The sequence below is a fragment of the Mesocricetus auratus genome, unplaced genomic scaffold, assembly GCF_017639785.1.
Source record: "Mesocricetus auratus isolate SY011 unplaced genomic scaffold, BCM_Maur_2.0 Super-Scaffold_100010, whole genome shotgun sequence".
NCBI classification, from domain to species: domain Eukaryota; kingdom Metazoa; phylum Chordata; class Mammalia; order Rodentia; family Cricetidae; genus Mesocricetus; species Mesocricetus auratus.
In genome coordinates this window covers 82,473,646-82,487,350 of record NW_024429194.1, presented here as the reverse complement: position 1 = coordinate 82,487,350, position 13,705 = coordinate 82,473,646, and the positions used below count along the sequence as shown (strand labels likewise).

Genomic DNA, 13,705 nt, shown 5'->3' with positions numbered 1-13,705 from the left:
GAAACTCGACTTTTTTTGGTTGGGAAACTTTTGAGGACTGTTTCTATTTCATTAAGAGTTCTAGGTCTATTCAAATTGCTTATCTGTTCTTGATTTAATTTTGGTAAGTGATATCTATCCAGAAAGTTGTCCATTTCATTTAAATTTTTGAATTTTGTAGAGTACAGGTTTTCAAAGTATGACCTAATGATTCTCTGGATTTCCTCAGTGTCCATTTTTGTATCCCTCTTTTCATTTGTGATTTTGCTAATTTGCATGTTTTCTCTCTGCCTTTTGGTTAGTTTGGATAAAGTTTGCCTATCTTGTTGATTTTCTCAAAGAACCAATTCTTTGTTTCATTGATTCTTCGTATTGTTTTCCTAGTTTCCACTTTATTGATTTCAGGCCTCAATTCGATTATTTCATGGCATCTATTCCTCTGGGATGAGTTTGCTTCTTTTTGTTCTAGAGCTTTCAGTTGTGCTGTTAATTCTCTAGTGTGACTATGTGACTATTCTCCAGTTTCTTCATGTGGGCACTTAGTGCTATGAACTTTCCTCTTAGCACTGCTTTCAAAGTGTCCCATAGTTTGGGTATGTTGTATCTTCATTCTCATTAAATCTAGAAAGTCTTTAATTACTTTTTTTATTCCTTCCCTGACCCATGAATGGTGCAATTATGCATTCTTCAATTTCCATTAGTTTGTATGGTTTCTGCAATTTGTGTTGTTGTCGAATTCTAACTTTAAAGCATGGTGGTCTGATAAGATACAGGGGTTATTCCAATTTTTTTGTACCTGTGGAGGTTTGCTATGTTGCTGAGTATGTGGTCTATTTTAGTGAATGTTTCCTGTGGAGCTGTGATGAAGGTATATTATTTTGTGTTTGGATGGAACGTTCCATTGATGTCTATTAATCCCAACTGGGTCATAACTTCTGTTAGTTCTTTTGTTCCTTTGTTAATTTTATGTCTGGAGGTCATGTCTAGTGGTGAGAGCAGAGTGTTGAAGTCTTCTACTACTAGTGTGTGAGGTTTTATGTGCGACTTGAGCTTTAGTAATGTTTCCTTTACGAATGTGTGTTCCTTCGTATTTGGGACATAGATGCTCAGAATTGAGACTTCATCTTAATGGATTTTTTCCTGTGATGGACATGAAATGTCCTTCTTCATCTCTTTTGACTGATTTTAGTTTGAAGTCTAATTTGTTAGATATTAGGATTGCTATACTAGCTTGTTTCTTGGATCCATTTGATTGGAAAATCTTTTCCCAACCCTTTACTCTGAGGTAACGTCTGTCTTTGTCATTGAGGTGCATTTCTTGTATGCAGCAGAAAGATGGATTCTGTCTTCGTATTCATTCTGTCAGCCTGCATCTTCTTATAGGCAAGTTAAGACCATTGACATTGAGGGATATTAATGACCATTGATTGTTCATTCTTGTTTGTTTTGGATTTGTTGTTGGTGGTTTTATTGTGTGTGGATACCCCTCTTTTTCTTTTGTTTTTTGGTAAAGTGGGATTATTTATTGTCAATGTTTTTGGGAGTGTTGTTATCTTTGTTGGGTTGCACTTTTCCTTCCAGTACTTTATATAGGGTTGAATTTGTGGATATGTATTGTCTAAATCTGTTTTTGTCATGGAATATCTTGTTTTCTCCATCTATAGTAATTGAAAGGTTTGCTGGACACAGTAGTCTGGGCCAGCATCCATGTTCCCTTAATACTTGTAGAACATCTATCCAGGACCTTCTGGCTTTCATAGTTTCCATTGAGAAGTCAGCTGTAATTCAGATAGGTCTACCTTTATATGTTACTTGGCCTTTTTTCTTTAGCTTCTCTTAATATTTTCTCTTAATTCTGTAGGTTTGGTGTTTTGATTATTATGTGGCCAGGGGACTTCTTTTTGTGGTCCAGTCTATTTGGTGTTCTGTAAGCTTCTTGTACTTTCATAGGCATATCCTTCTTTAGGTTGGTGGAGTTTTCTTCTATGATTTTGTTTTCTGTACATTTGAACTGTATTTCTTCACCTTCTTCTATACATGTTATTCTTAGGTTTGACCTTTTCACGGTGTCCCATATTTCCTGAATATTTTGTGTTAGGGATTTTCTTTGGTTGATGACTGTATATCTTTTAGTGAGTCTTCAACACCTGAAATTCTCTCTTCCACCTCTTGTATTCTATTGGTTAAAGTTACATCTATAGTTCCTGATCGTTTATCCAGCTTTTCTATTCAGCATCCTCTCATTCTGTGTTTTCTTTATTGTTTCTATTTTAGCTTTCAAGTCTTGAACTGTTTGAGTTGTTTCCCTCACTTGCTTGATTGGTTTTTCTTGGCTCTCTTTAGATTCTTTAAGAGATTTGTTTATTTCTTGAAATTTTTGGTTTGCCTTTTTCTCCATTTCATGTATTTTTGTTTGTTTTTTCTTCTATTTCTTAACCTCTGAGCCATCCCTCCAGTGCAAAGTAGCTCAGTGGTATAGCATTGACTTTGGTAGTTGTGTTTCTTTTATTTCTTTAAGAGATTTTCTCGTTTCCTCTCTGAGGGTTTTTATCATCTTCATAAAATAATTTTTAAGGACAGTCTCTTCTGTTTCATCTGCGTTGTACTTTTCAGGTCTTTCTGGTGTGGATTCTCTAGTTTCTGGTGGTGTCACATTGACCTTTCTATTTCTGAATGTGTTCTTATACTGTCATCTTCCCATCCTTTCTTCCAGTGGGTGCAGGTGGGGTCTCTCCATCTCCTGTGGTCTCCCAGTGGCATATGTGGGTCAAGACTTCAGTGTACACAACTCTAGATGGTCTGGCTTCTCCTTGCATTCTCTTCTCTCAAGCAGAGCACTGTGGGCAGAGGGGGAGCCAAGTGTAGGGTGTGGCAGGACTCACATCTTTCCTGTCTGGGTGGGTCTGCTCAATTTGATGGAAGATCCAAGGAGAGGGTGATGGGTGGGAGTTGGGAGCCCACACTCACCTCAAGCAGAGGGTAGGGGGCAGTGGGGGACCAAGCGGGAGTTTGGTACTTATTGTATTCAGGCCCTCCCATGGATCAATGATCCATGTCCACAGCATGAAATCTGGTAATTTATGGCTGGGGATGTTACATCTTGTGAGTTCAAGGAAGGACTCCTATCAGATATGAGCACCCAGATGTGACCTTGCCAGAGCAGGGAAAAGGCCGTTGGGTTTCCTATCAGCCTACCATATACAAATAAAGTCATGTCCTTGAGGTCAGCACCACAGAGCATCTCTCTCCATTTGTTTTCTTGATGAAAATGCTACATTAGACTCTGACCCCTCTTCCACATTCTCAAGATCTCATCCATTAGCAAGATCAGAGGAGACTTGAATCTTCATGATTTGTGTCCTGTGCAACCAGATGCCAAATCAGCTGCCATGTCCTCTCTTACCTCCTGATTATTCCACTCACACATAGCACTAAGAAAGTCCAAAGTATCCTCAGACCCTCCACAGCCTATCACCAGACAGCACTGAAGTCTGCTATTGGGGCCCAGATTCCTGTCTGTCCACAGGCTTACTCAGTGGAGGGCATGAGGACATGGGAACCGACACCACAGGAGCTGGGCATACTGGTTAGGTTAGGCTGAGGGCTGTAAGCACATTGAACCCATGCATCCAGGGACATAGAAAAGTCACTCCTCTGACAAGTCACACATGCAGAGCTTAAGGAACTACAACACACTGCCTCAGGCTAGAGCAAGACCTTCCAGAGCCATTAAAGGGGGAAGGAGAAGTGTTGTAGGGATGGCTCCTCAGTGAAGAGCTGGCTTCTCTTCCTAAGGACCCAGGCTTGATTCCCAGCACCAACAGGACGTTTATAACTAACTGCAATGCAAGTCCCTGGAGAACCCCGGCTCTTTCCAGTCCTCCTCAGGCACTGCACACGTGTAGACAAATGTCCATGGTTATACAAAAAATAAAAATAAAGGGGAAGGACGAGGAAGAGGAGAGGCTGGCAAAATGATGTGGCTATAACTGTAGGCAGAAGGAGGGGTCTGTGAAGTCGTCACCATAGCTTGGTGAGTGTTTGGTCCTGAACATCCAAAAGCCTATGTCTGATTACAAGTGGACCGCAGGGGAGCTTCTCTAACGACCCTATGACAGCCTCAGTGAGAAGAAATACATGTTCTTTTTTTACTAAAGCAAAGCCAAATCAGTGTCTGCAGACAGCTGGCTGTCAATCATTGCAGTAGAGGTCGGGGTTGTGAGTTGCTGCTGTCTGGCCTCTGATTATATGGAGACTGGGATGAGCCTCGAGGGGTGCAGCAGGTCTCTATGACCTCCCAGGCCACAGAAAACCCCCAGATTTTCAAGACTACAAGATTCTGGAACTTTGCTAGTAGTAATACCCATCCGTCCCAGTGCTTGCCAGGAGCACTTTGCTTGGTCTAGAGACATGACCCCAGAGAGCACAGCAGGATCTTGCTCACCCTCCTGGGCTCTGACTCATCACATTATGCCTCAGTACATTTTCTCCTGCATCCTTTCACTGCAGCCTGAGCTGTCAGGACAGCAGCTTTTGTAGCAGTGACAGCCCCTCTTTACCTATGTCAACATCTGTGCCCAGAACCAGAATTGTGCTGATTTCCACCTCTACTCTTTCACATTTCCTCAAGAACCAGTGAGCCTTGACATCTGTCTGTGGTTTGTCCTAAGTCAGCACCCATCGATCGGTTTCTGTGTACTTAGGGTCAATCACTGAACACCAGCACAGCCACCTCTCTTCCTACTTTGTGACAATGCTCCCCCCTCTCATTGTCCCTTTCCTTCCCTCCTGGGTCTCTTCATCACCTCCTGACCACCTGCACCTGCCCGCTTTGATAAAGGAACTCATTGAGTCATCCAGCTTATAGCACAGGCTGGCCTTGAACTTGAAATATTCTGGCCTCAGCCTCCCCCAAACTATACTGCAGACCTGTGCCACCGTTCGTGGCTCAGGAAACCGTTTCCTCACAACATTGAGGTGGTCATAGGGGAGGTCTGAGGAGGAGGGGAAAGACTGGTGGTCTTTGGGTCTTGGGTCACAGTGGAGACAAGGATGGAATGGTCCAGGAATCTGAGTGACAGCCACAGGTCTGGTTTATTGGACATCACGCAGCACGAGCTGGGGAGGAGGATGGAGCTGCTGTCCTTGCTAGCGCACGACTGCACAGAGCTCGTAGGGGGTCGGGGTAACAGGCAAGGCGAAGACGCCTTGGTCGCTGGGCCGGGGCTGCCCAGCGGGCACCGAGAAGCTAAAGCGCTGCAGGAGGCAGGTGAAGAAGAGGAAGAGCTCCATGCGGGCCAGGGGCTCCCCCAGACATGCTCTGCGGCCTGTGGGTAGGAGAGGAGGCTCAGTCAGTCTGGGGCCTGCTTGATGCTCCACCCTCCAGGCACCCTGGGGAGAGGCAGGGAGCCAGGGGCCCACAGCACCTGCTGAGAATGGCATGAAGGCCTCGTGCTTCACAAAGCGGCCCTGGGCATCCAGGAAGTGTTCAGGATGGAAGTGGAGGGGCTTCTCCCAGACAGTCTCATCCTTCAGCACTGAGGACAGGTTGGGGATGAGGGTCGTCCCCTGGAGGGAGACACACGGTATGGACACGGACTTGGGTGGGGCTGCTGATACCCTGGTTACCAGAATCACAGGCACAATCTCTTCCTGCACACTTAGGATTCTCTCATTTACCTCAAACTCAGAGTCTCTCAGTGCCTTTTCTGGAACCATTCAAGGTCCTGTGAGAAAACTACCATAAGAACCCAATTCCCACCTGCCCCTGTGTGCAGTGCTCCCTAAAATACACTGTGGTTTATTTCACTGGACATCCCTCCTCACTGGGGAGTCCTGGGTAATGGTTGTGATGTACTCACACCCACCGTGTTCCCTTCAGCATGTGGAAATCCATGGTCTTGGTCTTCACACCCTTAGTTTGCCTGGTTGTGGTCCTGTGACAGGGGTGCCCATGCATACCTTGGGGATGAGGAAACCCTGTACTTCGACATCACGGGATGTCATATGTGGTACATTCACTGGGGCAATGTCTCCGAATCGCTGCACCTCGTGAATGACAGCATTGGTGTAGGGCATGCGGGCCTGGTCTGCCATCTCTGGACGCCGCACCTGCCCTATGACATCGTCAATTTCCTGTTGGACACGGCCTGGAGAGACAGTATGCCCTCAATGAAGCAGTCCCTTGGTGGGGCTTCCTTGACTGTCCACCACTGGGTTAAGTTAAGACTCCCATCAGAATTGTGGGAATCTGAATCAATCTGATGCTGGAGCCACTAGCTTCTCAGGGACTACTATCTTTCTTCCCTCAAGCTCCCTCCCAGCCCCAGCCAGGCTCACTCTGCACATCCGGGTGCAGGATCATCAATAGCAGGGCCCAGGACAGTGTGGTTGACGTGGTCACCATCCCTGCAATGAACAGGTCAGCCACCACCACATGCAGGTTCTCATCATTGAAGCTGCTCTCAGGTCTCCCCTTGGCCTGGGACAGACAGATAGGGCAGACAGAGACATGGGGTGTGAGGACAAAGAAATCTACCGTTGTGTTCATGTACCCCAGATGTTGGGTCCATGGGTGACATATAAGCCCCACCTGCCTGGCATCACAACTCACCGTACAATGTAGACCAAAGGACCTAGCCCCTCCTTTATGGCTGTCCTCACCTTCTCCACCTCAGCCAGGAAGGCATCTGTCAGACCTCGGGGTGGCTGTGCAGGATCCCAGGTTGTCTTGTGCTCAATCAGCATCTTATATAGGGAATCCATGAATGTGGTTAGCTTGGGGAAGGCTTTGCCTGGCAGCCCAGGGATCCGAAGCAGCACTGGGACTGCGTTCAGCACCTGTGAAGAAACAGGTCTATTCATTTTATTTCTAATGAAGAATGATTATTGGACTGGGTACTATTGGCATGTGTTTTTAGTCCCAGGGCTCAGAAAGAAGAGGAATGAGGAACTCTATGATTTCTAGGCCAGCCTGTTCTAGACTTAATTCCAGTACAGCCAGGAAAGCATGACGAAAAAACCCTTTTTCAGAAAAAAATTGTGTGTGTGTGTGTGTGTGTGTGTGTGTGTGTGTATGTGTGTCTGTGTAGGAGTCAGATACTGTGCATGCCTCCATGTGTACTCACCTGTGCACAGTGGCTATTGTTTGGTGATCAGAGACAACATTTAGAGTAAGATCTATCTCCATCATGGGTCCCAGGGGTCTAGATCAGGTCTCTAGGTTTGCTTGGTAAGCACATTTACACATAGACCATCTGTCTCTCTTGCCCCTAGGGGCTGTAACTGCTCAGTGTTCACATGGACCAGTCTTAGATCTCAGCATCTTCCACCAAGGACTCAGAGACAGTTTGTCCCCTCCCATTATCTGCTTCTTCCTCAGTTCCAGGTATAGGATGTCTTGGAAACAAAATGACTATTCTGTCTGCAAATCTACCAGGCTTGTGTGGTTTCCATGTAGATAGGAGGCAGAGCTCACCCCACTTCTTGAGCCCCTGACCTTAGTCCACCCTCTCCCCTCCTGTTATCTCAGGTTTGCCAAGGTCCAGGCCTTTCCTCCTGCATTTGACTCTCACACAAGGCCCTCACCCTATTCACCCTGAATGCACTTTCATCTGAGAGCCTTTACAGCACAGAAATGACCATGTACACTGCCCTGAGACTCATACCTCAGCAATGAAGCCAGAGTCCTCTCCAAAGCTTTCCTGTAACGTCTTGAGCAGCTTGTTGAAGAAAGGGTCTTCATAGTCGAAGCGATGGGCATAAATGAGGGATGAAATCACATTGCATACACTTTTATTCAGGAGGGTGATGGGATTAAAGGGATGTCCTAGGAGCAGAGAGGCAAGCAAGTCATGATATTGCTCAAGAGCGCCTGCCCACATCTCCGTCTGATACTTGTCACCCACCAGCCTCCTGGGTGAAGGCGTCACAGAGGTGGCCAGCCTCCTCTGTCACCCACTGCTCCAGTGACTTCTTGCCCACGCCGAAGTCTCGCATGGTAGACACAGAAAATCGACGCTGCTCTCTCCACTGGGGTCCATAACGTGCAAACACCACACCTGCAGGGACATATGTTTACACCAAGGATACCTGGCTGTCCGTCTCCTCTGCTCCCAGCATTTCCCTGGGGTCAGTCTTAGCCATCAGCGCCCAGCACTTAATGACCACATATCAGCACATGCCATCGTGGAGGCTCCACCCTCCATTTCAGTGACTGTCCCTTCCACTGCCTGACCACACCCCTCCATCAGGCCCTGTCTATCTTCTGTCCACTGCTCCTCAAGCCCTATTCTTCCTGCCTTGTACCCACTACAGCTCCTTGCCTTGAGATTTAGGCCGGTAGCCCAGGTGATTAAAGATGGGCACTGGAGGGCGGTCAGCGGTGTCCTCTCCACAGTTCACCAGCACTTCCCGCACTGCCTTCAGTCCATTGATCACCACCACAGGCTTCCAGGCCATCTGCAGGCTGAACACATCTCCATAGCGCTGTTGGAACTGGAGTAGAGGGACAGAGCACTTAGCAAGGGGAGACATACGGCAGACTTGACGATCCAATCTGAACACATGTCTGTGCGTTTTTGTGTGTGTGCATACGTGTGTGTGCAAACGTGAGTTTATTGGCATGATACTCATTATTGAACCTTATTCCTGCCCTTTGCTGGTCAAATGCTCTATCACTGACCAACATCTCTACACTGAGACATGACACCTTGTGATTGGGGTATCCTATCTTCTAAATCCAGCCAAGGTCTCATAGTAGACATGGTCATTCAGTGATGACCTTGGCAAAACAAGGTCCTTGCCCCATTCATACCCCTCCATTACAGGACAAGAGGAAATTCATGATCCTGAGATGGGCAGCAAGGCCTGAGACCACATAGCAACAAGAGATTGTAGCAGACGTAGGCCCTCCAAATGCTTTTCCTTCCTGAATGACAGACTACACTGGAACCTGACTCCTTCCCTATGTGCCTGAGACTTCAGCCACTGATGGGATCACATCTGAAGTGGGGCCTCCCTGACTTATGTCACTTAGTCCAACCAACCTCCAAACCTGTATCTGTGGCATTTTCCATACTGTCCCTCTTCCCTTAGAAAGTCCACAGTGTCCTCAGACACAGAAGTGACTGCCATAAGGAAACCACTGACACTTTTCCCTCTTGGGGGCCGTCTTCCTATCTATCCTGTGGCTTCAGCACCTCTATGAGCTGCTATGGGTACCATGACATCCACTGCCCTTTGCCATCCCTTACCTTGTATAAACTATATGGCATGTTCTCGAAGTCCACCTGCAGCAGGTTGCCCAGTCCAGGTAGTGGCATAGGACCTGGAGGGTAGCGGGCCCTCCAGAACTTGCGTCGGTGCATCAGGTCCACCAGAAGCAGGAAGAGGGCCGTGAATATGACCCCAGACCACAGGCCATCTCCAATCAGCAGTACCATGGCTGCCCCACTGCTTTCCAGACTGTTTCAGTGACACCCAGGATCAGAAAGACACTCTGAGGACACACTCATCCCCTGGTCCCTTATGAAGGGGGAAAGGCTGCACTTTGCTCTCTGCCTTGAGCCAAGAAGCTGTGTTTACTGTTCATCCAGGTTGTGTAAAGAGAGGTGAGAATGGGGCAGGGAAAGTCAGCTCATAGTTTTCTCCTCCTCTTTTCCCCTCGGGTGCTTATCCATGGCGAAGCTCAGTTTCTCCCCAGGGAGCATACATAGTGGTTACATAGGGTTGGGCCCTGTGAACCAGTGGACCCTGCCTCAGGTGCAGCAAAGTCAGTGAGACGCATACCACACAGGCCGAGCTCTGAGGGGCCTGTGGACATTGTCTTAGAATTGATCTAAGCCCATTAAAGCTCCGTTGGTGAGTAGGACATGAGGTGTGGCTGGCGTTGCAGACACTATCACTGAGCTGCAAGGGCCACTGAGATGGCGTGTGTGTCTAGCCAATGATGGTGAGGGAGAGGCAGTGTGGGGAAGGCAGCTACAGCCTGGGGAGCCAGGCGTGCGGTCACTCAACTCATGAGGAAGGCCAACCACTCCACCTGGGCACCTCTTAGCTGTGACCTGGGAAAGCAGAAAAACTGTCTATAAGTGTCAAGAGAATCCTGGGGAGGCCAGCAGGATGCCCAGGTGCTTGTCCCAGGGAGGCCACTGTGTCTGATTTTATTCTCCCTTTGCTTCTTGGTGGGTGGAGCCCTGTGTCTACAGCTCTCATAGTAGGGATGGAAAGGGTGTCTTTCTCATGCTACACAGGCAGACTTTTGAGGAACTTGTGAACATTGCCACACACTGGGGTAAGACTGTCCTGTAGACTCAAGGAGCACTTAGTTAGCAGGACACAAGGACCTCACAGGCACTGCAGGATACACCAGCTGGCTGTGACAGCAAGTGCCACTGATTGGTTTTGGGGCATGAGGGACAGTTGCAGGAAGGTGACTGCAGCCTGTGGAGTCTTGTGGACAGGTGTGAGGTTGCCGGATTGAGCAGGAAGGCCAGACTCAGAACTGCCACTTCTTGCGTGGGATCTGAGAAATCTGAGAAAATGCCAACAAGTGTCATAGAGTCCCTGGAGGCTCTTAGGTTAGGCCAGGGACTGTCACATGGTGGCCTCAGGCTTTTATTCACTGTTTGTTTCTTGGAGTGTTCTCTTGCCAGTTTCCTGTGGTTAGGATGGGCAGCCATGAGGAAAATGGAAAGATGACTCTGAGCCTTCCAACAAATGGCACTTGTGTGCTTGCCACTGCTGGGCCGACCACATAACAACTCATCACTCTCTAGGGTTGGGAAAAGGTGCAGTCCCTGTCCTTGCTGGGATCCAGACCTCTGAAAACCAAGGGCTCAGAAGTCCTAGTGGAATCCAGACAGGCGCTCTCTGCTGCACCCGCCAGTGAGGCAGAAGGGAGGCAGGAACTGAGTTAGAGGGGATGAGCTGAGTCCACACCGTGCAGAACTACAGCAAGGGCAGGGTGTCCTCCTTTCAGCTGCCCCTCCCACCTTCTTTCTGCACCTCTATGTCTCCAGGGACCTGGGGGCCTCTGTGCTTGTGGCTGAAGCCCTGTCCCACTGGTTCACTTCTTGTTCCTCTCTTTCTCTTGGCCCTGCCCAACAGATTATGGTGAGGTTGGCACCCTGGATTGATGAACACTCAACAGCTTCCTCTAGCTCCATCCTGGCCCCAAAAGCAACGCTGCACAGTACAGCAACGCTGACACAGTGCAGGGGGTTATAAGACCACTGAGGAGCTTAAACAGATTTCTCCTGGGCTGACATAGGACACTTTCAGGGTCAGAGCTGATTCCCGACAGTTTACCCTGGGGGTTAACATCAGGACATGTCCTCTTTAGCAGTCTATCCCTTCTTGCTCATGTAGGACATCATGAAAGAGAAGCAACGGTGCTGACTGGGTGCTGGCCCCAGTGTGGGATGGGCAAACCCAGGCCTGGTTTATCTGCTTCAGGCTAAGTGAGGCCCTGAGAGGCAAGTGCACCGAGCAGGTGAGGGATGTCACTCACTGTGTGTGGTGAAGGGTTCCCTGCTCTGTCACCAGCTCTTAGGAGATGACCTGGACACTCTGGGAAACATCTGCCTAGCACTGTTTGCTTCCCTTCATCCTCAGTCCATGCCTCCCTCAGCCATGTGAACAATTGTGCCCTGTCAGGGGGACTGGGGTCTTGGTATTCATGTCAGCTGCACAGGGGTGCCATGTCTGTAACAGCAAACTGGAACAGAGCCCCTGGTCATCAGGGGCCAGTTGTCATCCTAGATTTGCAGTTCTCTGTACACAAGTCAACAGATAATCACTGTCCTTTGGACTCCACTACAAGAGGACACACGGAACCTGGCATGTTCTTCCTGGACTCTGTCCCGTGTGCATTTCCCTTTCCTGACCTCATGCCTGGGTTCCTAGAAGTGAGGACCAACTTGAGTCCAGAGCCATTCCTAGGTCTGTGCCTTCCTTCCCTAGCCCCTGTGGGAAGTGCAAAAACAGCAGATTTGGGAAGAGTGATCTGACTCACTGTGGTGACTGCGACTCTGAGAGCCCTGCCTTGGGAAAGCACTGTTTAGGTAAACAAGGCCTTACATTGTTTGGGGTTGGGGAAACTTTCACACCCGGACGGTGACATTTCTCTCATGGTTTGAGGCCACAGTGGGAGTGTGGTAAATGTGGATAGGATATTGCCTATGGAAGCACAAACCGCAGAACCAACAGTTGAGACGATGTACACTTGGAGTATAAAGAAATGTAAGGACGAGGTATAAGCATTTTGATGGATCAGATGGAATGGACAGAATTGGATTATGGCACCCAGGAGCCAAAGAATACGGAATATTACAGCTGTGATGGAAAGGTCTTCTGGCACTCGGGAGCCAAGGACTACTACAGGTCACAGTAAGCATAGCAGCTTACAGCCTCCTTCAGGGAAAGGCTTCCCCAGTGTATCAGCTCTCTTCTGGCAGGAGAGGGTTTCCCAGGCGAACAGTTCAGCTCCAACCCCCAGGAGAGTGCAGTGTAACAACTGTGCTTTGCCAAGGGGAAAGTTTCCTCTGTTGTGCTCCACCCAAGGACCTCTCTGCTCCAGAGAAAGATGGTCTCACCCAAACCTCATTCAAGAGATTTACTGGGACAGAAGAATCCGGGAGAGTGGCTGCCCTCTGCCCTCTGCCTGAACAGACACAAACTGAACAGACACAAGGTTCATAAGGGGTGGAGGTTTTTCAGAGTGGGGATTGGTCAGATTTCAATCCCAGAGTTTAGGATACCTAGATCTCCTGCTCGGGACTGGATAGTTTTCTGCACCGGTTTAGGGTCAGATTTGGCTCTGGTTTCAGGGCCAAAGTGCATTTCTTTCTCTGGTCCTTTTTAGACTTTTGGCTGTAATTTTAGGGCCAGAGTTTATTTCTTTCACTGGCTCTGATTCCAGGGCCAAAGTGTGTTTCTTTGGCACTGGTTTCAGGGTCAGGGTGCATTTTTTTTTTTTTTTTTTTTTGGTTCTGGATGCAGGGCCAAAGTGCGTTTCTTTGGCTCTGCTCAGGGTATGTTTCTTTGACTGGCAATTTTCCCCTACAATAGAACCCAGAGAATGGTGCAGGGGCCAGGGGTGGGAGTAGACGGCAGACAGCAGCACAGCAGATTCCTGCAGCCAGTAGCCCATACTTGCCCCCCACCGCCCCACCCCCCGCCCTCTCCATCCCCCCTCCCCCCCCCCTCCTAGCCCAGTCCCACTCCAGAAGTGAAAGAACCTTTGCAAGAGCGTGGCATCCCCACTCACCAACGGAAACTGAGGATTGTTCAGAGACCAGGAGAACCGGGCTGAGGCAGGGACACGGAGCCACAGAGGAAATGCCTACTGTAATGGCAGGAAGGGCTCACCACAGGCCACACACAAGGGAAGCAGCCTCGGGAGCCTCAGAAGAGCACATGTTCTGGGACTTGCCCTTGGCCAGACTGGATCTGTTCCTCATTCCAAGTGGGTGATGGGATCTCGTGCCATCGCCTTGGTCCTGCAGTCAGGCACTGGGGGTGAAAACGGCGAGATCCGGGAGTCATGGAGGACAGGCTTGCCTTCCCTGTTGTGGCACATCCTCTCCAGCATAAACTCTCCTTGGTGTTTTTGATTTTAGCCATTCTGACAGGTGTACGTTGGTATCACAGAGTTGTTTTGATTGCCTTTCCCTGGTGGCTAGGGATGTTGAGCACTTTCTTAAGTGTCTCTCATCCATTTTAG

General features: G+C 48.7%; 1 protein-coding gene across 4 annotated transcripts; it reads right to left on the bottom strand.

The window, feature by feature from the left end:
• Nucleotides 1-5,054: 5,054 nt before the first annotated feature.
• Nucleotides 5,055-13,410, bottom strand: LOC121142580 (cytochrome P450 2D20). 4 transcript variants are annotated; one of them, XM_040752693.1, is made up of 10 exons: nucleotides 13,250-13,410; nucleotides 9,234-10,043; nucleotides 8,304-8,475; nucleotides 7,887-8,039; nucleotides 7,647-7,807; nucleotides 6,643-6,819; nucleotides 6,319-6,460; nucleotides 5,941-6,128; nucleotides 5,406-5,547; nucleotides 5,055-5,306 (listed from the first exon to the last, which is right to left on the bottom strand). In XM_040752693.1, exons 2-10 carry the CDS (start codon nucleotides 9,420-9,422, stop codon nucleotides 5,128-5,130), a joined length of 1,503 nt encoding a protein of 500 aa, XP_040608627.1. In that variant the 5' UTR covers nucleotides 9,423-10,043; nucleotides 13,250-13,410; the 3' UTR covers nucleotides 5,055-5,127. The 4 variants fall into 4 exon arrangements, with proteins under 4 accessions (XP_040608627.1, XP_040608628.1, XP_040608629.1 ...); XM_040752694.1 differs by having other exon boundaries at nucleotides 9,234-9,444; XM_040752695.1 differs by lacking the exon at nucleotides 9,234-10,043 and having other exon boundaries at nucleotides 13,250-13,407.
• Nucleotides 13,411-13,705: the final 295 nt, after the last annotated feature.